The sequence below is a fragment of the Aphis gossypii genome, chromosome 3, assembly GCF_020184175.1.
Source record: "Aphis gossypii isolate Hap1 chromosome 3, ASM2018417v2, whole genome shotgun sequence".
NCBI lineage: Eukaryota > Metazoa > Arthropoda > Insecta > Hemiptera > Aphididae > Aphis > Aphis gossypii.
The window spans coordinates 27,588,167-27,616,132 of record NC_065532.1 but is presented as its reverse complement, the minus strand read 5'-3'; the positions used below and the strand labels follow the sequence as shown (position 1 = coordinate 27,616,132).

Sequence of the window (27,966 nt, the reverse complement as noted above, 5' to 3'; positions counted from 1 at the left end):
ATTATAATAATGTAACAGGAACACATATATTTACCTTTATATATATAATATGATTATGTTTAAATTTTACAGAGCTGTAGTTGAAGAGAGTATGGAGTTACAACCATTAACTAGTAGTGGTCGCAAATCAGAAAATACCAGCAGTAAAAGTATTTTAAGAAGAATGCCTCGAGTATGGAGCGATGAGCTAGCTTCAGGGACTGACCACAGTGATGAAGATCCGAGGCCGATATCGCCAGGTATTCCAATTCTAAATAAAGCGAAATCGGACAAAGAACCTAGGGCTAATGAGTCTAAGAAGTGTTTACTGTCACCACCACCTAGTATGTCAGAAATAGCTCGCAAAGAATCGATGAATAATCAAGAAGTAATCGGCGCCGGGCTTCCATTATTGCAGAGGCTATTAATTCTTAAGCAGAAAAACGATCAAGAAGTGGTGACCCAAAATAAACCGAAGAAAACCGATCTAGAAGTGACCGAAAGTGCACCTAAGGTAAAATCAAACGTGAAATTAAAAACTCCTAAAAAAGAAAACGTGAAAAGCATAAGCTTAAAGCAACGATTATCGGATGTACACACCAGACAGCGGAAGCCGACGACAAATACAAAATTGTGGACGCTTTTAAAAAAAGCGACGGTACTTACTCCAAAAGCCAAGTTGCAAGACTTAAAAGCCGATAGTGAAGTCCCACGCGAGACGGTGTCTCTTCAATCAAACTTGAAATCTACCACCGATGATTCACACATAAATATCGGTGGTTGTGAAAACAAGTTTATTGTTATGTGCCAAAAATTAGATGACCAATATAAGCAGGGCTCATTGATTGCTCAAAACATATCGGCTCACAATAGTTTAACCAATAAATGTACTGAAAATAATATTAATAAGGAAAAATGTGATATTAGAATAGTGCATAGACCAAAAGTGTTGCATTTAGACGGCACAAAAAGACGTTACAATTCGATCAACGATCTGTCACCGGAATATTCCGGTTTGTCGTTCGTTAAGAAATTGAAAATACTAAATGAACGACAAAAGCTGGCAGAACTGGAAGAGAAGGCGTTTTTGAGAAGTTCTAGCTTAGATTCATCAGGATGCAGAACTTTGGACGTTTCGTATAGCAACCAGTTAACACGGAGTCACTCGGAAGCAGTTGCCTTGGAGGTTGTTCTGAGAAACCAAAATTCTCGCAAACAGGAGTCGTTGAGTTGCAGCACTTCTCCAGCAGATGAGTGTAATGAAACTGCTGAACGAATACGGCTTAAGAATATACTTAAGAAATTATCATCAAACTGTTTCGGTAACGATAAAGTGAACCAGTTAATGAATTCACAGACCATAGAAGGATACGCTGCCAGACACTCCAAAATGACTAGAAACGTTACGTTCAACCAACGCCGCACAATAGAATCATCGCCAGATTCTTGTACTTCCTTGTTTGCGTTTCCCGAGAGCATAACTTCGCAATGTAAAAACCCCGATCTTATACCAATAGATTTGTCTCATAAGACTGACTTGCTAGAGTCTTCCCAAAAAACTTCAAAGCATACAAAACTGTCCAAACGAATGTCTACCAACACTATGCAGTGCGTGTCAAGTCCGCTAGATATTCGACAAAACTGTTACGACGAAGTATTGAATGGTGTGAAAACAATAGTTGAGAAATGTCTAGTAAGTAAAAATAATTATACTATTTTTATTTTTATTTATAAAGCGTTTTAAATGTGTACATTATTCTTCATACATTTTTTCATCAATCGATTTAACTTAACATTATTAAGACATCATATTTACCCAATTTATATCTTTTAAATATTTTTTTAAAACTGTTTATTTACCCATAACATGTTCTTTGATTGTGTAAACGACTACTTTTACTAGTCTCATTAGTGTTGTTATAATCGATTTATTTACTTACTTTTACTTTTTGCGTTTTTAAATAACTATTAAAGTAAATTTAATATTAATTTTTAACATTTTACAGAATGATATTGAAGGGAAATATCGTGATAAAATAGATGAACTCAAATCTGAAATTAACAAACGAGATTATACAATAAGCACACTTTGTGAACAATTCAATCAGGTAACTTTTTATTTTTACATTTCTTAATAATAATATTTTAAAATTAATTCGTTGATGTATAGAAACTTTGTGATCAACCTATTGACGAAGATAAATTAGGATCATTACTTGATAATTATTCAAAAAATATGGAAGAAGACGAAGAAAATCCATTTATAGTAAGTTTTCATTTGAATACACAGTGTAAAAGAAAGAATACTAGCAAATGTAATATTAACCAGCTTCATATTTAGTAATAGCTACTTTTTCTCATCAGTATTTCAAAAAAAAAATTTTTTTGTGTTCATAAATATTATTACTCTAATTAGTGGGTAATTAATCTAAACATTCTTTTTAAAATATTGTTTGAAATAAAATTAATTATCAACTTAGTCAACTCGTTGCATTTACCAATATTCTCTGTTACACTCTGTATAATGGTTATTTAAATTCTTACAGGCGTGAAATTAATTTTAATGATTTTCAGAGAAATGATTCTGTGGATACAGTCTTATGTCCAAAAATATCTTCTTTCAACAGTTTATCACCATTCGGGATAGATGACCCGAGGTATTTCAACCCGAATTCCCACAGTTCAGCGTTGTTATCTAGTAAATCTTGGGAAGATCGTTCAGAAGAAGAGAACATGGAACTCCGAGACCTGCCAAAGTCGATTATTCCAGAACCATCGTGGCAAAACGACGAGACCAGAATTGATATGAATTTTACGGACGACGAAGAAGAAGAGTTTCCACCCAGATGGGAAAACTGGGAAGCAGAAATGTTAGTGGGACACACTAGCCACAACGACCTACACGCTGACCCAGGGCTTTTAAGCCGAAGATCTTTGGACGAAAATAGTATGATCATACACAGAGGACTTCAGGGACGGAGAAGGTGTTTGTCAATAGATAACGTACCGTTTTCCAATTCGATATTAAGAAATTTTGGACAGTACGTCCGTTTAGGGGGCAGTTCATCACAAACACCTTCACCCGACATACTTCCAACTATATCTAAGAGTTGTTTTTCGTTGGTATCGCAGCCCGAAAATTAGATAAAAATATAACTGATTATTAATATTATTATTATTATTATTACTATTATTATTATTAATATTATTGTTATTATTGTTGTTGTTATTATCGTTGTTGTTGTTGATTTTGTTTTTGGTTTATACGAAATTTTACCAAAACAGGATAGTTGCATGGTCTTATCATGACTATATTATGATTGTTCGTACCTTAATATTTTAGTAACAAACGAATTTATTTTTTAAGTTTTTTGAAAATAATGTTATAGGTTCGAGTTTTCCATTCTAGCATTATACTAAATACCATGATGAACATTTGACGTTAAATATGTTGAAAATAGGGACCAATAAAAAATCAGTTTTAGACAGATTTCCGTTATAATTATAAACACAGAAATGCATATTTTTCTACCGATACCATAAAGTACTTAGTATAGTAAATAAATAAATGTATATTATAATAGATTTTTTTATTAGTACTCGTATTTATTTAAACTCCGTAACTGTTAAGACAAGTTATATTTTTATGCATACATATATAATTGGTTAGATAATTAATGTTAATAAGTATTCTTTTTTTATTTATTTATTATTTATATTTATTTATAAATTAGTCAAGAACAATGTGAATAGTTCTAAAATTCAATATCTAAAAATATTATTTTTAAATTAGAAGTAATTCAAACAAATTATTTTACATTCTGTTATTTTTTTTTTTTTAGTAATATGAGGTTATACATGAAAAGTATAAACATTTAGTTTCAAATAAACCGCATATCTTACACACGTAGTTCGTATATTAGTTGAAAATCGTGATTTTTAGTATAAAAATGTCCAAACTGTTTAAAAAACATCTTTAGTTTGATAAGATTATTTTTTTATCCCACATGAAACACTCGTTTTTCCAATTTTTGAATTATTTTTACATTTAATCAGAATGGAGTGATTGGATTTTAAAACACAACACAATTGTTTTTTTTATTATTTCGCTAAATTATTTGGTATTCATGAACAAGTTCGTATGGAAAAATATACGATATTACTATGCAACTACTCTAATCCTGTTATATATTGCATTACGCTTGAGGCTTGACCTAATATGTTTGTTATTATATGTATAAACATTAATAATATCCGTATGCATGATGATTTTCTTCATAAAATAATTCATGTTTGACCACAACAACAAAAAATCTAAATATTGTATAATTGTATTCGCAACACAAAACGAAAACAGTTATTAAAGCGATAGTCAGTTCAGAATAGTCAACTGTCGCTGAAACAAACGTCCACGTCTCAATAACTCCAATGTAGATTGGTATTTGATATTTTTCCACACCTTACCACTTAAAGTTGCCGAAGGATTTCTCTCTGGTATTATTTATTGTATTGTTATAATATTATATGTAATAAGTTTACTTAGGCTAACTTAATTGTAGTCGTACTAGTACAATATTGTTATTTGTTAGTATAAAACAAAATGTCAAACTTTTTTTAGGTTTTAAAAAAAAAAATTATTGCATGATCTTTAGTAAAATTGTACAACTTAATAACGAAACTGATTAAGTTTAGATTATTATACAGAGACTAAATTTAAAATAAATTAATTAATGATGTTGTAATTATATCTATAGGGACCAGTGCAGAATTCAAATTTAATAAACAGTTAAAACTTAAATTATTTATAGTTAAATTAATTCATAAATAATATTTCTGCTCAAAATCAGAAATAATTAAATATTTTTATATTGCTTAGCCATTGAGTAATAATAATAATGGTTTCTTTTGAATATCTACTTAAAATAAATTTCATATTTCTTAAATATTGTAATTTAATTGATTATTCTATTATTCACAAAAATGTGTTTTTTATTTTAATTGTATATAGGTATCGTTCAGTTCAACAACTTTTATCAATAAAATTGTATTATTGTTATATTTCTTATCGGAGAGAAAATATTTTGAGTGGTGAGGGAAGGAAAATTATTTATTTATTTATATTTAATTTTATTTAATAAATTATGTGTCATGTATATAATTTATAATACGTAATTATAAAGTAATGTATTTGTATTATAAATAGTTTGATAGAAATTTTTTGTACAAAATTGTAATTTTTTTATTTGTAATTTATTCAAAGTTAATTATACCTAAAAATGACATTGTTATAAATCTTTTTCAGTTCTTACTTTAATAAAGCTTTCGGCTTTAAATAGGTGTTTAGGCATTTGGCCACACAAAATCACATGTCTCAGAGTATTGTTATGTCAATTTATATTTTAATAAACATATTATAAACATTAAACAATACTATTAGTTTACATGGTTTACTGAGATTGAAGTGTATAGTGTATTACACATAATACAAATGTCCAGATTATATTATTGTATGTATTGTACTTGGTGTACAAATAATGACATTTATTTTAACTCGCAAAATGGAAACATCTAAAACACTGCCGACAAAAATTAATTTTACCCTGTTAAATAAAAATTAAAAAATACTCCCGAAACAATTTTTATTACGTTTTCAATTAATATAATTTTATTTGGCACAAAATATAAGTATCTCTGTCACTTCCATAATATTATTATTATGACGTTTTCACACAAGCTACACACAAAAATCGTCGCCTCACAAGTGACGCCTCCTAAGCAAACAGAATAACAGTTTAATATTTTTTAAGTCATTTGTATTGATACTCGATTTGCAGAAACATATTATATTCGTACAAAATACACAAGGCTGAAATTAGTTTTTGAAAAAATAACATTAGATACACTTAACATTTCCAAAACGATTTAGGTAATTTTAAAATGTGTGTACCTTTTTCAAAGAGTTTAGTTACTGTTTATTATGTCCGGTAGTGGTAGAAATAATGAAAACAATTTGTTTGAATATTCATCTTGAACAATATTTATTTAATATATTAACATACTGAGAAAAAACCATCGAGAAATTTTGGTGTAGAGATTAGTATAAACAAAAATCGGAAATAAAATGTATCTGTCATCATGATATACGAGCTAAAAAATCAACTAAATCAACATTGCCGTTGAATATGTCAATAACGAATAAAACAATCCCAATACGTAGACACAGTTTCTACTATTATATTTGACTGAAAAGTGAAAATACGAGAATAATTCTATCGCCCTCTAGTACAGAGTTTTTTGGGTGGCCTAGTTTTCCATTACAAAATCTACCAATCGTATATTTGAGTGTATTTTAAATCGAATATAACGTGGGGTAGTGCATTTTCACAATGGTGGACCGAGTAGAAAACAAGTCTGTCGTAGAATATATATAGTCAATAACCACGAAAAGAAATCAACAAACTTCTCGAAGAACAGGTAAGATTTATGTATTATATACTCGTATCTGATCGAAACAAAATAAAATTAACATAGTATTATAATAATCAAAGCTAAAAGTATATAGGTTTTATTTAAACTTCATAAAATCAAATTAAAAACATCTGGAAACAGTAAAGAAATAATATTAAACTACTATAAGTAGCCAGTAAGAATCGGTTGAACGCTAAATTAAAATAAATAACAATAATCACTAAATAAAGCATATTATTAAAAGCATAATAAAAAGTTTATATAATAATAATTTAAAACTAATCTAAATTATTCTAGATACTATTCTAGGATAAAATTATTATTTTATGTAATTAACCACGATTAACTAAAACTGTAAACACAACAATGAAATTGTTTTAATAAAGTAACTAATGGAAGTTAAGTAGACTAAATAGATACTTTTGATACTTAATCACTGTATTTTAGTAAAACAACCATACAACTTTAAATCCAAACAAAAAAAAATAAATACTAATTTCTATTAAATACGAGTATAATTCCTATAGGAATTAGTATATTTGTATAATAGGTGAATAAATATAATCAACTATAACTACTTACTCTTTAAAATAAACTTAAAATGTTCATAATCGAAGTATCCGTGAGGTTAGATGTTTAATTGTATTTTAAACTTTTTAATAAAACTAAAAAAAAATGAAATTAGATTATACTGTACAGACATAATGTATGCATAGGTACTTAAAACTGCTATTTCTACATGAGTGACTTCATTTGTTCACATGTATAATGAGAGGTATTATGTGCGCCGTATTATTGTTACAACATAGCTGCGAGTTACGCGAGTCATTGTAATATTTAATTATTTAATATTCATTAAATATACTTTTTTACAAACTCGTTTAAAATATTAATATTTTTACTGTAAATGGACTATTTAATGGACTTATTTTGTTGTTGGCCCTTGATTAACCTCAATAGCCCAACCTTAACACTGGGTAGTAATTTTTATTATATTTGTAAAGTACTTGACACTTGTCAAGTGCAGTAATATAATATTATCAGTAAAATAATGCTAAAAAAATTTGTGAATAAACACATTTTTCACTTGGGTAACAATAGTAAAAAGCGTTATAATAAAGTAAAAAATAAATATTTTCAATTTTAGTAGTAATCACAATTATTCCCTTCAAATCAGTATTATGCAAATTTGCAAAATAGGTATAAGTATTTTGTACGTATGTTGCAAAATATGACTGTAAAAGAGAAATTAGAATATTCTAATATGAAAAAAAAAATACTTAAACATTTTTACACGATATTTTTAAGAGTTTAAATGTATAAGCATAACTAATGTAAAAATAATGTAATAGTATTAGGTATAATATTATAGTAGAAAAAACTTACACACACTCACACATATTATACATCTACATATTATTGTTATGATTTATCATTATTTATCATTATATATTACAAGAATATCCATTTAAAAATACTAAGCCATAAAACATAGAATATTTTTGTTAATAGTTGGTTTGGATTGGTCTTAAGTTTTCAATATATTTTTATGATCAACTGATGTTTACTAAATACCATCCAATAGTTGAAAATTACAAATAATTGCTATAAAATATTGTGTTAACATCACAAAAAGTTCTAATTGGTATACGCTACCTTATTGTACATTTAACATTAAGAAAATGCGTATGTGATAAAGAAAAAATTAGAGAAGTTACATCCTCCAGCCACTCACCAGTAGTTACCACCGCCAACTGAAGATTATTATTTATTATACATGCGATGTTGACATGTTGTATATACAGGAAGATTTTTTCAAAGATGAACATTTAATTTTCAGTTTTAAAAATGTTTGGGGATTTTTTATCTTAGATAGTTATTAATTTTATACCAAGTTATTGCAAGTTTATAGTGAAATTTAAGCTTTTCAATTTTTTTTTTCTATAAAAGTCAATAAAAATTGTTCACTCGGTTAAAAAAATTGCTTTTAAGTTGTTAATAATTGTTATCAAAGTTTTTCAAAAGTATTAAAGATACATAGACACATACAAGAACACAACTTAAAAAAACATAATTTGGTTTAAATTTTGATAAAATTCGTTAAAATTACAAAACGTTTAAATTTATTATATAGTGTTTAATTTTGTTATTATACCTAAAACTTGTAAATAAAAATAAAATTCTTTACCGAAATCGATAAATGTAAAAGTAAAATATAAGGAACTTTTTTTTATATTAATTTAAGCTTAAACAAATAATATAGAGTATATTTTGTTTTAACTCTGATTAAAGTTAATAATAAAACTAAGAATAATGATTTCAGTTATTTTGTAGTAATCCAAAAATATTATTTGTGGGACTTGAACATTTTACGTATATTATTATACTTTATTATTTATAAATGCAACGACATTTCCAAATCAATTTTATGCTATTGGCTATTTTTATAACGAACCTATTAAATTGACATAGCTCTCCAGAAGTGAATCAAAAGTCAAAGATGAATAACACATTAATAATATAATGTAAATATTATATTATAGTACTATTGTAATATTTAAACATTTTAAACATAAATAATATAAGAAATGCATGTTTTCGGTAAACATTGATTCAACAATCAAAATACTGGATTATTATTAACATTTTACAGATACATTATACAATATTATATGAGTTCTTCTCGTATTTTCACCGAGCAATAAGAAAGCATTTTCAATAATGTTGCGTTTTAGTGGAGTAATAATAAACAATTTTTATTTATAATTATTTACTGCCAATACGTATATTGTGCTGCACGGCGACCCGCGGGTTTCCAGCTACCATCAACCTAATATCCTTTTTGTCCGTCGTGTAGATAAGAATTATTATTCCGAGAACTTAGGCCCGTTTCACATGGACGTGTATTATACGCGACGTATCGTACGCGCGCGTTTTAATCGATAAAAATAATCTCATGCATCGCGCGTTCACCAATACTTCTAATCCTAAATATGAAAAACACAAAAATACACACGGGCGAAACGGGTAATTCAGCTAGTAAATAATATATAATATTGTATCGATTAACAATTTTATTAGTGTTATAAATTATAACGATATGCACTGATGTTTAAAATTTAATAAAATAATTTAGGTTGGTACAGGGGCGGATCTTGGATATTTTGATAGGGGGGGACACATATAAATTGTATAATAATGATTCATAAATCATAATTACATAGGTAGTTACTCTTATTTTTAAACAAAATTGGTATTTAGTAATATATTTAATATATTAATGTTGATTCCATAATATCACACACCAAAATAATAATTTATACATAAAGGCAAGTGATTATACATATATGTAGTGATTAATAAGTACAAATATTTTTATAGATTCTCATACTTAATTGCCTCATAGGTCAAATTCAAGTCTGTAACTCATACAAGTTATACAAGTAGGTAGTATTATTCTTATTTACTGTATTTTTCATTTATATGATACTCGTAGTAACAAAAAAATTGTCGATAGAAAATTGACAGGGGAGCATGGGCCCTTGTGGGTAGGTATAAAAATCACAAAATTAGTTTACTTTGTTATAAAATATTATATGTATTTTATTTTACAATAATCTCTTATACAAATCTTTAAGGACTACACAATTTATCAACTACGATTTAAATAAAAACATAAAATTTGAATTGTATGTATGTTTGTTTTGTTATACAGCTTAAATTAAAATGTTTTCAACTTGAAAATCAAATAATTTGTTAAAAATTTTCATAATACTTCTTTAAAAATAAATTGCTTAAGATGATACCCGAATACGTTGTCTTCGTCTTACAAATGCAAAATACAATAAATTAAACCTAGTAACATACTGATATTGATTTTATAAAATCAATGGTACTGACTACTAAATAATCTAACTGAGTTATGTTTATGTATTATAGTGAATTGGCTTTTGACATTATTATATTTAAAAGAAACAACATTATTTAATGAATCGTATAGGTTTATTTTTAAATTTAATTTTAAAGCAAATCCTCAATTATTTTCAGAATGGAAATTGTAGATTTTAAAATAACATTCACAATACACTCTTAAACCATACGTTATCTTGCCGATTGTTGATTAATAACAATTATACGTGGTTTTAATTTGTTCTGTAGTGTGGTAGTAATATAAATATAAATTATAAAATCGAACAAATTATAGTAGTATTCATTTTCAATATTAATTATTATTTTCGTTACGAAAATATTTTATTTATAAACCGTGAGCACTGCGCTGTTGCGATGTTATATAACCGGGTTTCAACCTTATTAGTGTGGTACTGTAACTTACGTCTGATCTTCATGAAGTGGTTGAAATGGTTGAATGAATATGATTTTTGAATTATGTCGCAGTTGTCGCAATCTGCAAGAATAACTTATGATTTCAGTAATTCGTAATTTTTTTACCTAAACCGTACTTAGTACTTCTAAGTTCCAATAGGCAATAGTACATAATGACTAGTCGACTAGCGAACCCTCGTTGGTCGTATTAACATATTTTAGTACCAAAAATACTTGAGAACTCACACTAAAAAATCTTGAAACAGAAAAAGAAAATTTTAACAAATATATATTAAAAATGTCAAGACTATTCCAAGATTTTTTAGTACAACTTCCCATGTTTATTTTGGTACCAAAACCAATTTTCTACTTCCAAGAAGACCAGAGTATATTTGAAGTACAAAAGTATATTTTTACTGTCGAATTTTTTTGACTTTTTATTTAAACTTTTTTCTATTACAACCTCGGGGTTGAGGTAACCCTACACAAAATGTTGATCTGATCTACATGTCTCCATTTAAATTTTACACTTTAAATACTTTTAATTAATTAACATGAATTAGAGAAACATTTGATACTATGTACCTAAACAATTTATTTTTATTATTTTGGAAACTCAAATAAAATAAATTATATAGTTTTATTAACAATTATTTGTTATAACATGCATGCATAATAAATATAGATGACAAGCAGAAATTTAAAATTGCATTTAATATGCTAAACGGTTTTTTTGTACCTATACAATATTACAATATACATAGATCAAAAAAGAGACAAATCCATAGTATATTTTTAGAACTTGCTAAAAACATCATTTAGCCTATTATATTATGCTTTTTATTAATAACTTTTCATATCGTAGATACCTATATAAATATTAAATACTTATTACTTATATAATTATATACAAATACTATAGAATTAACTAAGTACGTTTAATATAAAAGAGCCATTAATCATTATAATAAAGTGATATTATTATATATTTATAAAACAATTTTGATTTTGTACCTGCAGTTTGTATAAACCATTTTATGTAATAGGTAGGTAAATTATTATGCAAATTAATTATATATTAATTATATATCTACATAATATTATTAAAGTAACAATGTAACATGAACCAATGTATAGTAATTTTAAAATATTTGATGAAAAAAATGTTAACATACCTATTATTAAATATACAATAATTTTTAACATATTTTATTAAATATAAGTAATATGAGGTATTAAGTGACTATTTGTATTCAATTACACTAACCAAAAGCTATATTTTATAAATTACAAACTTTTCAAGTATAAAGTGTCCCACAATTTTAAAGTGATATTTACTTAAAAAGTAAAAAGACTCATTAACAGTAACATTTTTATGAAAAAGTAAAAAATTATAATAAAATATTGATACTTCAGAAACTGATTAGAGAATTTAGTAATAATATTTACTTCCTGTATTATTTGTGTTAACTGTTATGGCGTTTTACTAATTTAAGAATTTCATTTTAGTGACTATAAATTGGATAGATAATCACGTTTGTGAAATTTTCCATGTACAGTAGAACCTCAATTAACCGTACTTCTTCCGAAATTTATGTGTACTGATAGTAAAGAAATAGGTTCTTTAGAAACAGAAATAGAACTTCCATGATGTCATGAATTTAAATAAAATAAGTATAAGTAAGGAAAATAATTTCAAATAGTAAAAATCAAAGATTAATTACTTCATATTTTAAGTCCTTAATCCTTATATAATTTTTCTAACATGACAATTTACACACATATTATTCACGTAATAAATAAATAAAAAGTCTCGATTAACCGTGGTTTTTATTAATTATATGTGTAACCCCTTCCCGCTATTACCTTGGTTAATCGAGGTTCTACTGTTTTTTTAAATGTATAAATTACATAGCTTTTAAAAATACTCCATTATAATGTCATTAGCTATTTTTGTTGATTCTTTAATACAAACAATTATTAATTAGTCCATTCTTATTGTTTTAATACACATATTATTATGGTTTATGAAATAATTGGGATATCAAATTACACTTACGTAAGTTTTTACTTTATTTAGTAAAATTAATATACATAATATATTTTAATAATGTTATGTTGAGTTTTGAATATTAAATAATCAAGCATCATTCATTATTACCTTCCTCATATTCTTTAATAAAAAAAAATACTGATTACTATTATAGTATACGGACTATAAAATATAAATTGTATATAAAGTTCACTATAGTGTTTAATGTTTATAATATAATTATGTTTTCATACATTAAACGTTTAATTTTAAATATTGTATTTTAATTTATTTACTAATAAAATCAGTTTCAAGAATTTTTAAATTCAATATAAATAACTAATTATATAATCTATTTATCTTATAGAATCTATAAGATATATAATGCTACATTTTCTAGAGGGGTTGAGATAAATTAAGGAGTCCTGCTGACAACCTATAGCAGATGCCAGATTAGCACCTACCTATGAATATGAATGATATGATATAGATAAGCTGTTAAATTACAAATATGTAGAAATAAATCTTTAAAATAGACTTTGCAGTATTAAAACTCCTAAAAATATTTTCAAGAATTTTAATTTTTAAGTATGAATTTATAAATCTGGATTTATTCATTTGGGTATAGATACAGTATATGAACAGTAATCACTACGCAAAAATATTGTGTGTTCTCAACTCAACATTACAAATAGTAGAATCCTGCAATTTTAATTCTGTTTTTTAGTTGGTTATTTGACATAAAAATATACATTTTTTTGGCATTTGGATTTATTAAATTGCTGTAACTTGATTAATTTCAGACTAAGAAAGTTGTTTTAATTATCAAAATTCAATAAAAAATTAGGTGAAAAATAATTAGTGGTTAAAATAGGAGGTTGTCATTTTTGAAAAATAAGTTGTACTGTGCACGCGCATGTCTAATAATTGAATTAAAAAAATTCAAAGGCCACAACAATGTGTATTTTTATGTCATAACAACCAACCAACCAAAAAATAGAATTCAAGTCGTAGGAGTCTATTCAAAGAAATTGAGTGATCACAATTCCGTTTATACATTGCATAGTGCATTATAACATGTAATAAATTAAATTTAGTGTAATAAAATACAAAATTTGATAAATGTTTGTACTTAGTGGTATTTCTTAAATTTTATTTGTGGTGTTGGGTTGTGCATTTAATGCGGATAATTGTGTTTTTGCGGGGTAGATTATAGTCATGCTTCGATCATTTAATTATTTAGGTACCTAAAATATGAAACCATTTACAACTCTATAAAATAGATTGTATATTATTGAAGGAATTTTACATTAAATCTTTTGAATAATAACTTGGGCAAGAATAAAAACGTATTTGACCACAACTAATGACAAAATAGTCTACAAATATCGTTCGGATAACATTTAATTAAATTGTATTTATAGATATAGGTAGGTACTATCCACTACTAGGAAATTCCAGAATAGTTTTGAACAATTCCAACTGTAGGAAAATAATAATTTATGTTTGAAGTCGGTAAATAATAAAAGTAATGTATAATATTAATTTTAGACGTATTATACATTTATACAGTATGAACTGTGAAGGTCACAACTCACAGTGATTAATTCAGTTCAGGGACCTGGTACAACACGTTAAGTAATGTGCATCAAAATTCAGAATATTTACGTAAATATTTACGTATGTAATGACATTTTACAATATTTTGTTTATTATTATTATAATTTATAATCATGGTAAATTAACGATATAAGATTTTATGTTCTCGATAAATAATTAATAAGTTATAGATTGTGATTATTAATTATATTTATAGAATTAACTAATTAAGTATTTTAAAATAATTTGTTCAAAAAACATACACTCAAAAATGCATGTAAATTATATTTAGCAGATTCATACAACATTGAAACTAATTCAAACCAAGTGTAATACATTCTATATTTCTACGACTGTATAGTTTGTAAGTCGTATAGGTACAACTTTATGGCTTCGGCTTCTAATTTATCTAAAAGTAACATAATTCATTAATCATTATGCATAGGTTTTGAATTTGAATAGTTGAGGCATCTTATAAAATACAAGATTATTATTTTACCTATACCTAACAAAAGTTATTCAAATTAATTGTGGTATAAAAATATACAATAATATTTTAACTATTACATTTGTCACTTGCACTAATTCAAAATGTGCATTGACATATTTTGTTTCGACTTCCATGGCAACTTATTTTTGGCATTGGCGAAGAGACAGACCACAGACAAATAAACGAATTAACTGTAACAGGGTTCTATAGTTCGTAGGTTAGTAACTCATAAAGGCTGTTAGATTGTGTCCTTGAGAATATTGTATTCTTCGATTTTTATGACAGATGTTTTTACCTTTAATATAATTTCCTATCATTTATATTTTATGAGATATGACTGATTTGCATGAACTTGTTTTGTTGAAATAAAATATTATTTTTACAGTTGGAAAATTTTGAAAAGCAGTCAGAATTTACTTAATATTCCTCTTAAAATTTTCAGCCTACAGAATTTGTTACATTTATAGAAATGCCTAAAATAAAAATAAAATACCTACTAAAATATCACAAAGATATTAATGTACACAGTTCGCTCAACTTTAAATATTATTCATAGTAAAAACTAATTAATTAATAATAAATAAATCAATAAAATATTAGTATTTAGTAATAGTAAATACGTTTAAAGACTAATTCCTTATAATGCTATACTGCCTAGACTTAATACATTAAAGTAAATATAACAAGTACAAGCCAATAATTCTACTAATAAGTAATGACTTTATTAAGAATTGTCGTAGGTAAGCGAAATAGTAGAATAGTACAAGAAATGTATAAGCATCACGATTATTATTAGGACATGGGCATTGGGAATTGGGATATTATACAATTTTAAGAAATTAGCAGCCAAGTCCGATAGTGTGTATGTCAAAGCAATGTAGCACTAGTTTGACGAGTCGGGAAACATTATCAACGAACAATATTACATATTATTAAATAATATTATATTATATCGATAACAATGTTCGTCCTAGTGTGGACCCGGCTTTAACTATCAGATGTTGGTTGATATTTTCCAATTTCAAAAATAACTGCTGGTGGTATCGGGGAAAATACGATTTGTTGTAATTTACATTAAATTGGACGTGCAACGCCGTTCTGTTATTTATATTGTGTATACTCGTACAAATATAACACACAAATTCGTTAGTAATTACCAAGTATGCGTAATTATATAAAATTTTATAAATTATAATGGTATAGTCGTTAAATAATAACATGGTAAATAATAATTTTAATAGAAATAATAATAAATAACTAATAAGATATTAATAATAAACGACTAATGAGTAACCACTAATAAGTAAAAACTAATAACTAATAAGAAATAATAATAATAATAATAATAATCGTAATAATATATTTTTCGTGTGGCAATCCGATTGGTATCGGTTGCGGCCGGTAGGGTGCGTCCCGGTGGTACGGCGGGGCTGCCGGGTATATTGCCGCCGCCATACCGCCACCGAAGCCCCATCATCACCACCGCACGTCCGCACGCCGTAGTGCCGTACAGCGATCAGACGATCAGTATGTCCGCCGTGTTTTCGGTCGACACTCGTCAGCCGTCGGACCTCCCGTGCACACGTCTCTTCTCTGCCAATTCACCTCGCCCCGTCGTCGCGTCGTCTTCGTAACCACCGCCAGAGTAGCGAGTGATCGCAAGCGACGCGCTGAGGGAACTATACGTGCTGCGTTTGTACGCACATGCGACTCGGAGACGAATCTTAACCGGAAGAAGGAAACACGAACGACTGCGGAACCTTTACAGCAGTCCACACGCTACGGTAAACCACCACCCGGACTACGTGTCGTAATAATGTCGGACGACAGCAACAGTTGCGGTGGCGGTGGTTTGACCACGAGAAGTCTGGTGAGTAATGATTTTTGTACATAATATCACGACTGTGTAACGCATTCTTTTATAAATTATATCGTCATATTATAATAATACACCGTCACTAGAACTATCGTATGGGGGAGAGGGGGTATTCGTAGTCATTATCGGCGGCGTACGAGCACGGGTGGTAGAAATTATTGGGAGAATTATATCGATGGACTATACCTGCACGTCATGTTCGCGTTTTGATATCGGTGTATTATGTTAATATATTTATATATGTATAATATATTGTACGTGTGTGTGTGCACGAGAGCGCGTGTACTGTGTTTTCATTATCACGGCCGCCGCAGTCACCGCTACCCACCGTGTCCGGCGTCTACCGATGTGTTTTGCGCGCACGCGTGCGCGTGTTTTGCATCGTCCTCGTCGGCCATGACGACCCACGGGGGAGGCACGTCCACAGCAGCCGCCGCCGCCGCGGTTCGTCTTTTCGTCCGACCCGGACTTTTTAACGATATCGTACTTTTAAACACCACATGCTTCCGTCTAAATTTTTTTTAATCTTAATTCGTCTCGCGTTTTTTCCTCCCCCTCCCTTGTTAATATTATCGTTTTAGCAGCCCGGTCGTGCAGGTTGATATGTGTTACGTGAAATCAACGCATGATTTAGGGCGGGGGCGGTTTTGTGTGTGTGTGTGTGAAGATGTTGTTGAGATAGAACGATCAAGTCACGCGATAGACTGTTTTGGCTCGGGAAATTAGTTGTAGCGGTGGTGGGAAATCATCATCCGGCGCGTTACGGTGACGTCACCGTGCGGCGACGGCGGACTTGGTCGACAAAGGCGCGTCCGTCCGTGTACGACCCTCCCAAACCCATACCTCACCGAGTCGACGTCGGGAAATCCACCACCACTACCAACCGCTACCGCCCTCGTCTCATTGCGCGCGCACTACGACGACGTGCGTAGACGGCGATGATAATAAATAATAGTACCATAATAACAAACAACATGCGACAGTGCGTAGCGTGTTTGAATCGCAGGTACAGCAAACACCGGCACCGTACGTTTGTAAATAATAAGAATAACAATAATACGCATTGGCCGTCGCGTTTATTATATTCATCTCTACGGTATAGATGGTGCTCTGGTTCGCCAAGCCCTCTAGGTCTCTCTCCTAGCACACCCTCCGACCTTTTTTTTTTTTTTATCCGAAACTCCCTCCCTTGGGTTTCCAATATAATAATATTAATAATAGTTTATAATACACCTACTTCTGTGTGTGTTGTGTGTTTTATGAACTACGCTAGCGTGTATTTTGGTACTACGCCACTGCCGGTATACTACGGCACGGCTCTCATGGCAGTAAGTAGAGTTTTTTTAGATCCATTAACGTGTAATGGTCGCCGCCGTGTCCCGCACCTATTCGCGCTCGCTAGTGTGTTATATGTGTTTTTAGTCGTCGCATATCGTTTGTGTTACTTCGACCCGAAACCGTTTATTTATATTCCCAACAATTACAATGGCAAACACACGTGTTCTAATTATATCCAAAATATTCGTTGCCCCCCACTAACTATCTTGAATTAGTATCGTCTATATACCAACAATTGCACGAGTACATTGTTTACGGCGTGTGTGTGTGCATTTGACATTTGGGTATCCAGTATTTATATGTATATTATACACCTGTAGAGTTGTAGTAAAACCCGATTTTCTCGAGTGATGGGAAAAGGGCAGTTTCAGTTATGGGTTTTAATTAAGTGCTATTTGGTACCAACTGATTCGAGTGGTTTCCTCTCGTACATTAAATTTTATATAATATAAAAATTGCAGATTTACATATTTTGTATAATTTTGTTCTTGGATTCCATGGTATTTATGTGTAAAATCCTATTTTAGTAAATGCTGTATTTTTGCTTTAGTACATTGTATTCCCTATAAGGATGGTGATAATATTATATGTATATTATAATAATATAACAAGTAAATATTTCTTCTGAATCCATTAACTAGATTTTAGGTTTCAAAATGTACGTGGAATTGAATTTACTATAACAATCATTGATTTTCGTTTTGTATTTCCCCGCGATATTTTCGGAAACAGAAAAACCCAAGGTTTTATGTTGGATAAGTCAATAATATTATTACGTTCTCTGTAAAAATAAATAGAAGAGTACTAACATGGTAAAGACCATCTATTAATAAGACAATTCAATATTAGATTTTACTTCGTAGTCTAATATGTAACTATATTCAGATAAATATTATAATGGTTAGGCAATTTGAACAATTATTTCAACATTAGATAACCATTCAAAGAATTGTGTTCCAAAATATTTCTAATAATTTTGAATTTTGAATTACAAATTAATACATCACCGAATGTATGCCGTTGTAGTGCATTATAACTTGAAAAATCAAACAACTAGTTTCAAAGATTTTATTATTGATATTGTGATTAGTGATAAAGTGATGAACGTTTACTATTTGCTGCTTGGCATAAATAGTATTCAGCAAATCTGTTTGGTTAGGTCATGGAGAGATCCGTAATTTGATGGGTGTTATTAAATTTATTTTTTCATGTTTGAGGATATCAAGTACTATTTCTAATTTAATTAAAAACAAAATACAAAGTAATATTATATCTTTGTATGGACATTACTATTAAACTCATTAACGTCATGCGAATTACAAATTTTATTTTTACTGGTATATTAACATACAAAACTTTAAAAATTAATTTAATTGTTAGATCATGAATGCATGTCTTACATTAATTTTACTTAGATGTATGGTCATATTTTAAAAATTAAAAATAAGATAAAAAAAGAAGTTGATTAACATGGTTGGTAGTTTCATAGTACAAACAAAAAGCCGGAGAAGTTTCTCTGCTGTACCAGCAGAGCTGACTACTATGCCAACGCTAGTGAATTGTTATATTTGAGTGCAATGAAAATCATCGCACATATCCTAAGTTATTTTGAATACAAACGGCATCAGCTAATTGTTTTAAGAATGTTTTTAATTCTTAATACATTACCTATTAAATAATAAATTTTCATGTTACTGTCGGTTACTGTTGATACTTCAATTATTTTGTATTATGCTAAGTTAATAAGTTTTAACTTCTGCTAAAAACATCCCGAACAGAGGTATATTATAGAGTAATTAGTAAAGCAGAAGATTTCTAGTATTTTCATATTTGATTTATTTTTTTTGCTTATAATCCAAATCTGTAAATTTGTTGTATATTTTTGTTTGTTTTGATAATTATTTCGTATTTTTTTTTTTTAACTATTATTATTGTTTTGGAACTACTTTTTTTTAAATTTAAAATTTAAGTAGCGTTTATCCAAACGACTAAGGGTACGTTTTCCTTGCAGCGTCATTGGTCAGAAACCTAACCTAACCTAACGCCGCGTTACATTTCAAAATACATAGGTTTATACTAAGCGACGATGCTGCAAGGAAAACGTACTCTAATAGTTAATTATACCTTTTGTTAATTTGAAATTGTCTTAGCATTGACCCTAAGATTGTAGGTCGATCTCTGATATTTCAGTAGGTAATGTACTTAATATTTTATATTCTATTGATTTAATATGCTATTTTTTTTTTATTAAATTTCCCAAGATATTTTAGTGCATTAATGTTATCATATTATTAGCGATTAACAGAACCCAACTGATTTTGAGATAGCGGTTCCATTATAGAAGTTTAGAGTGCCTGTGTAAGTTTCTGTAGAACTGATTTTAGTTAAGCCGCCGCCGCGTGTTGTCAATATTAGGCTCATCCGAGTTCCGTCCCGGATTGTTGCTTAAAATGGATGTGTGTATTAATATTGCATCTCGTGTTATATTTTCCTTATTTCCATACAAAGATGCGAGTTTAGTTTTATATGTACTAACATATTACACTTTTTAAAACCATACTATTTGATAGTTTATATTAATACCTACAATTTTCTACCTATTTATTTTATAACATAATGATTTATAATATTTAGATAGAAGTATAAAATGATTTTCAGTTATCTCATTAAATGAACTCTTTATTTGTTATTTGTTTAGTCATGGCTGATAAATAATATTTTATTTTAAAAATGGATAGTAGTATTAAGTATATACAGTGAAAAAAATAGTCCTTAAAATTAAATTAAATTTAGTTTTCATAAAGAATTGAAATGCTTTTTTGAACATTAGAATAGTATTCTATAATAATGCTACTTGTAGGTTTACAAATTGTTAGTTAACTAGATTTGTTTGAAAGAATAATATATATGGTTATTCAATATAAACCATAAATAGTTTAAAATTGGTCTAAATATTTTGAAAATTGAGTTGTATGTAGAAAATTATAATTTAAGAATTTAAGCACAAGTCTACAAAATATGAATAATGACAAAATTGAAAATATACAACTATATTATATTATTTGTCTTTTGATTATCTTCATCAATATTTAAGTTTATAAACAATGATATGGTTGTGGATATTTCTAATAAAAATTTACTTATCGTGATTATTGTGGTGAATTTCGTAAAAAAATGAATTTTAAACTGGCCTATAAGTAAATTGGCAACTGTATTTTCAATATTTATTTTAGTGGTGTATAATAATAGTACTTATACCTAATACATAACTACTCCTAGAGAGCCTATATAATTATTATATAGGCTCTCTAACTACTCCCATTATAAAAGATAATAAAGTAAGTAGGTAATGTAAAATTGACTTTCTATACATGGGATTTGGTACGTGGAATGAATATTTATTAACAATTTTAAATTATAATAATCATAGTTAATTGTGATAATTGCAACCTTGATTCCAACATATTTATTTATATAATGATTAATCCGTTTAATATGAATATAGGTAGTGTGATGAATATTATTCTATATCAATAAAATATTAAATTTACATTTTAAATATCTAGTATTTCTTTAATATTATACCATTATTGTGTATTGTCCGTTGTGCACCTAATTTTGTTTAGGTACCTACTATTTAGATAAATACTAAAAACAAAAAAAATGTATACTGAAGAAATAAAATGTTTTATATATAAATTCAAATTTTACATAGGTTTATAAATTAGTAGGTAGTCGGTGATATCGTTGTTAAGCTTTGATTTATAATTCTATTAAATATAAAAATTACATAAATACTATAACGTAATGTACAATTTCCGACTTATAATTATTCTGATCTAATTAATATATTAATGTAGGTAGGTTCGATAATAATTACATATTTGCGATTAATTTTAAGCAATTATAAAAATATAACATTTTAAAAGAACTTATTTATAAATCCATTATCCTTGTGTGTTAAAGTAACAAATAAAATGTATTATTACTTAAATTATATTAATGTATAAAATTGATAGAAATATGAAATATCAATACTCAAATGCATTGGTGCTCAAAATAAAATGTAGTCAAAGATAATAAATTATATAAATATTACATTAGCTATGTTCTAAGATAAACATTTCTTAATAAATTAAAATCTAGGACAATAATGTTGTATTCTGATGTACATAAATACAATAAACTACAAATTTAAACATTTTCTGCCTTAGGTATTTAATTATATTTCTTTAATTACATTTTATGTTTATTAATATTTTTTAATAAACTGAATAGTATATTTTTTATTCTTATAACTCAATTCTTGCTTGAACTTTATGTTCGGTCTTATTATCAATTTCCGATTTTATATATATCTTTAAGAGGCTAAGTACCTAGGATAATTTGAACGCTGCAAAAACGTGTTGGGCTATTCTTGAAACGAAGGAGAGAGTCACAAGATGTTAAGGTCGTATACAATAATGTAATAATGATAGATATTTTAAAACCCGTTATTCTTCAAACTTGATCATAGTACTCGTCTTTATTTTTTCGATATACCTTTCGATTTTGTAAACTTAACTATTATTATTTTGGAGTTTTACTAAATACAATAAATATAAGATTTACTTAGTTGATCCTGTTTTTTTTTTTATTGTTTAATTAATGTTGGTCTCGTAAAATTAAGACATTTTACTGTCGATTATTCATTTAGAACGATTTATAATCAAATTTATAAATTTCATCAATTTAAACAAATTATTTTCAGATAAGTTAATTAGAATATTATAATTAATATGGTATAATCATTATACTTAATATTATTATATACATGAGTATATTAGTAATATTTTTTTCTTTACTTATTTATTTTTATTATCCTTACCGGCTACTTTACATCTATTGATACTTGATGGGTTATTTATTTTAGTATTTTGGTTGAAAATTATCTTAAATTTATTTGTTATCCTAGTTATTGAATATAACAACAATTCATTGTAACAAAAATTTGAACATCATTTGTTAATCACAACACTGAAGAAGTTTAATTATTGCAAGGAAATATATTTTCTAATGATTATAATTTTTAAAATTTCTGTATTTTATGGGTAGGTATTAACGTTAAGACTTTTTGGAGGGAAGCTTCCAGATTTAATTTTTTTGTTTTACTGTAAGTTTCTATGGTACTTCTTTATAATTAAAATTTTAATGTGTATGTTCCAATAGGTATATATATATTGTATAGATGATGTGGATTAATTTGCATTAATAAATCCTTTGTAATCACACAATTATATTGTGGGAACTGAGGATGCATTTAATATACGTCTAGTCAATTGATTCTCATACATAATTAATTCATCGCCACTATTATTACATAATAATATTACTTTTTTTCATAGTTTTGAAGTATCTATAGTCGTTTTAAACTAGAAATATTAATGATGATTACGACACTAGGTCAATCATAATGTTTTCAATAATGATTTTAAATTGCTTTTAATAATGTCTTATGTCGGAAAAGTATAATTCAAAATGATCAAAAATTTGTTTATTATTTAGACGTTTATTACAATTCTTGAATATAAAATTAATGATAAAGTCTGACTTCAGTGTTGTATAAAGTTACGTATTTCTAATTAAAAATAAATTAAACCAAACTTATTATTTTTCGAGAGGCAATGAATGTTGAAGTATTTTTATCAGTATTTTAGTACAAAAAATGGGAGGTCCGAAAGCCTTAAAAATCGATTTATAGGTAGGTACATCGTCATCAATCAGGTTTTTATTTCCGATATAGTATTTGATACATCGTTTATAAAATAATTGGGTATTTTTTGATTTTTAAAGTACCCTTTTTAAAATTAAAATTTTTCTTCAAATACCTACCTATAAATTGCAATGGTTATTATTTAATTAATTTTTTTACAAATAGTTTCAATATGCTTCAAATAATTAAATAGAAATTTGAACTTACAATAAAATTGTATAAATCTACCCTAGTATATACTAAATACTGTTCTTGGCAATATTGTTATCAAGTGTTTTTGAATGTTTTTTTTTTTACTTTTTATTCCATAATTTATTCATACAAATACGCAATATGCATTCCTCCTCCCCTATACAGCTTGACTGTGTAGATCAAGTAATTTGTATTTTGTACCATATATATCATGATATTAAGCAAATGTATTTAGATTTTAAATAAGTATACATAATATGTTAGATTAAATATATTCGGATAATTGCATTTTACCCTTGTTTTTATAAAGTTCTTGTGGTTGAATTCTTACAACCGTTATATAGCAATATCGACTTCCTGAATCGACTAATACGAATCGTGCGTTGGACTAATACATCTACAGTTTGCGATTTATGTATTTCTGGATGCGATAACAAGAGATAACGATAACACGTCGAACCACGTGTAATGCTAAAACAAAAACAAAAACAATTGTAAAACACGTATTTTTGTAACATAAATCTGTCAATAGTAATTATCATTGTATTAGCGGTATTGGGTGAAGTACGATTTGTTATAAATCGAAAAAAAGTATTTACGTAAATATAAATTGTGATAAATTTACTTATATATTTTACCAGTTGAGCTGTAACTCTTGTGTGGATGATACTCTTAATCATCGTGTTAAAATACCAGTGTTTTAATTGGCTTAATGATGTGGCTATTTTTTGTATGTACCATGTTACCAGGTATTGCCCTATTGGAAAATATTTAATTTGTCGACATTGTTACAGTGGTCAATGGTTATCAATTATTACTATTGATAAAAATAAATTATTTAAAAAATGGAAGGCTACACCTACCAACCTTCAACCAGGGTCTAAATAATATATCTACCAAGATAATGTGATCAAACAAACAACCTAAAGCAATTTTTGTGTTCAACTAGAAACTGGCGGTAGCTGATAAGTAATAACAATACAATGACAGCCGCCCAAATTGATATCATTATGTGTCATAATAAATTATAATCTATTTCAATAATTACTTTAATGGGGTCATATAATAACATTTTCATTAGTAAAATAAAGTTGCCAAAATTATAAATTTTATCGGTACAATTTTACTGTGTAAATTTGCCGTACTCCCAGTCCCAGTCCCAGTCAAAAAAAAATATAAACTCACTCGAAATCAGTTTTTACATGTGTGTGTGTTATTAGTATTTTTTCGTTTTAACTACGCCGTCGTCGTCGTCGTTTCAAATCTCTCTTTGGCTGCCGCCGCCGTCGCCGCGCGCGTAAAAAACCCGACCTATCCGATCGCGTTTTTTTATTCGCGTGAGTGTCTGTTTCGTTTTTCTTTTCGCCTCCGCGTGTCGCGAACGCCGCGCGCGCTCGTTCTCTACTCTTCAGTTTACTTATTTCCTCACCACCACCATTACCAACGACAGTAGGACGACATGTATCATAATAATAATCATAATAATAATAATTTACAATAATAAAAATAATAATGCGGTGGCGGCAATACTCGTAGTAGTAGTAGAGTAGTAGGCGGCGGCAGCGTTTTTTCCCCGCTTTCTCCTTTCCACCGTCGTCCGGTGTAGTAGTACAGCGCTCGCGCGACCGCCGGTGACGCCGCGCGCCTTGCCTCACCCGTAGTACGCACTACACACACCACACACGGACGCGCCGCGCGCCAGTTGCGTCTGCACAAACGACCGCCGTACTTGTCGGTCGACTGTCGTGCGTCGTGTCGCTACCGCTATTCTCTCCCGGTTTCGCTATTATTATTATTATTATGGTATTGTTGGTCGTGTGTGAGTGAGCGTACCGTCGAGCCGGAGCGCGCGCGCCACGAGTGAGAGTGCGAGCGAGACCGACCGAGTGCGTGTGACGTCGGTGTGAGCGCGAGCGTCGTCGTTGCGAGTGCGCGCGCCGTATAGAACGCGGTCGTATGAAAATGGCGTCATCGTCGCGCGACACCGAGCCCGGGAAAACGATGTCGTCGCACCGCCACAAATATTCGTCGAGAATTGTGAGTAGTAGCGTTGCACCGCTGCCGCGTTTTGGGGGGGAGGGGTCTGTTTGGCGGAGCACGTTCGCGCGAGCGCTAGAGTAAAATTCCTCGCGCCGAAATTCTATTACAGAAAAGAATTTCGTTCTCCGCCGCCACGACGATGATACCTTGCATACCGCGACGACGTCGTGATAAACGTTACCAAAAATCTCTCTAATAAGCTTTAATATATTATCTCTTTTTGGGGCCTGGTTAAATGATAAGTACGATTTTACCATCAAACTCGGACTTAGCAGTGCTCTTTTAGCTTATGTCGGTTTCGTGTCCCTGCTTTGGATTATAAATGCACTTAATATTACCTAAATATCGTCTGCCTGGTGTTATGCGGTTTTCACATCGACACACTAGGTAATTTCAATGCGTATACCGTAGTATTGCTCGTAGTAACTACGCATTCACGACACCGTTCACACACCTGTTCATCGTTCATAAAATTTAATAAGTGCGCGCGTACACACCCATCGTACAATATCATATTCCGTTATTGTTTAAAACGGTATTTTGTTTTTTCGTGTTTATTCTGTCTCCATAGTAAATTTATATATAGGTATATTATATATTAATGTGATCATAGAATTTATGTATACTAAATGATAAAGCGTTTTCGTGTAGAACTAATTATTTGCTAAATCAAATTGTGTTTTGACAATGACAAATTTAGTAATGGAATTCAACTGCGTATCTATATAATCAGTCCGCGTACAACCCGGTTTTACGGCTTCTTTGTATCCCCTGACTGAGCATGTTAAACTCATTTTTGGGTTTCGAAAGTGCCCGTAGTAGATGTATTATTATTTAAATTACTTTTTTATATTGGTTGTATATCGGTCGCTAACAATGGCCTGATAATATATACATCATACGTTTAAATCCCTAGCGCGCCAAAAGTAGCTGAATTGTGAGTCAAGTATGCGATTTATCATAATATCATTAAACGACTATCTTGAATTTAATTATATGAATCATCTAGCAAGGTCTTATTAACTTAAACTTAACTGATGGTGTGAAGTTTTAACTAAGATATTGCAAAATTAAAACTAATGGTTTCGCTAACACTACTCCTAGAGCATTACGTTAAATTAATTGGTGAATTATTGTTATTTGTTGTTGCTGTGCTAGCCTTATCACATTTTACCTAAGTATCTTTATTTTTTGTAATGGTGGTGAAGAATTGTGTTAAAAACCGTAGGTGCAAATAGGTTCAAAATTTAGTGAGGGGGAGATCAGCCCTGACTATTTAAGCATTGAAACAAGTTTTGATTTCTGTTAATAGCACAGTTTCAAACTAAAATTATAACCTTTTTAAATTGGGGGGGATAAGCCCCTTGGGATTGGCGCCTGTTAACATTTAATATCCTATTTCCTCCCACGAGGATAAATAAACGATGCATTTTGTGCTTTGAAGAAGTGAAATTAATTTGTACGTTCAATCTAATAAAATTTTGACACTCATATAAATGTATACCAATGTCATTATGTCGCCAGAATCGGTAACGAAAATGTACGAAAATTCATTATAACAGGAGGATATTAAATCTCTAAGGAACGGAAAGTAGATAACTGATGTGTGTGTTAAGCATTCGTGTATCGCTTCATCATAACGTAATTTAACGATCATCTTGACGAATTGTAACATGCAAAAGTCTCGTAAACTTAAACTTAAACAACCTAATGGTGTCAAGTTTAAACAAAGATAATTGCGAAATTAAAACTAATGGTTTCGCTAACACTGCTCCAGAACATAACGTTCGAATGAGTTGAGTTTGATAGTAGCCTTTAGACAAAAATCGAAATTAAATATAGTGATAAACTGATCAATAATTTTACTTACCTAGCAC

General features: G+C 29.0%; 2 protein-coding genes and 1 long non-coding RNA gene across 8 annotated transcripts in view; 2 read left to right on the top strand and 1 right to left on the bottom strand.

The window, feature by feature from the left end:
* The window catches only part of LOC114125969 (cyclic nucleotide-gated cation channel beta-1-like), a 111,307-nt gene extending 105,909 nt beyond the window's left edge, over positions 1-5,398 (top strand). For all 4 annotated transcript variants that reach the window (XM_050203155.1, XM_050203153.1, XM_050203154.1 and 1 more), the window contains 4 exons: positions 73-1,672; positions 1,986-2,087; positions 2,150-2,245; positions 2,554-5,398. In XM_050203155.1, the coding sequence (XP_050059112.1) occupies positions 73-1,672; positions 1,986-2,087; positions 2,150-2,245; positions 2,554-3,123 (2,368 nt within the window). In that variant the 3' untranslated portion in view covers positions 3,124-5,398. The remainder of the gene's footprint in view (positions 1-72; positions 1,673-1,985; positions 2,088-2,149; positions 2,246-2,553) is intronic.
* Positions 5,399-16,400: 11,002 nt separating this feature from the next.
* LOC114125970 (jmjC domain-containing histone demethylation protein 1) overlaps positions 16,401-27,966 on the top strand; it is a 28,210-nt gene continuing 16,644 nt past the window's right edge. Inside the window, exon 1 of one of the 3 annotated variants that reach the window (XM_027989815.2) lies at positions 16,401-16,761. In XM_027989815.2, coding sequence (XP_027845616.2) covers positions 16,708-16,761 — 54 coding nt within the window. In that variant the 5' untranslated portion in view covers positions 16,401-16,707. Of the gene's footprint in view, positions 16,762-25,739; positions 26,087-27,966 lie in introns of those variants that run through there. The other 2 variants (XM_050205109.1, XM_027989814.2) reach the window with 2 other exon arrangements.
* On the bottom strand, positions 24,431-25,524 carry LOC126551522 (uncharacterized). The gene is made up of 3 exons (XR_007605455.1): positions 25,235-25,524; positions 24,675-24,806; positions 24,431-24,520 (listed from the first exon to the last, which is right to left on the bottom strand). It is a non-coding gene; the product is annotated as an uncharacterized LOC126551522 (long non-coding RNA).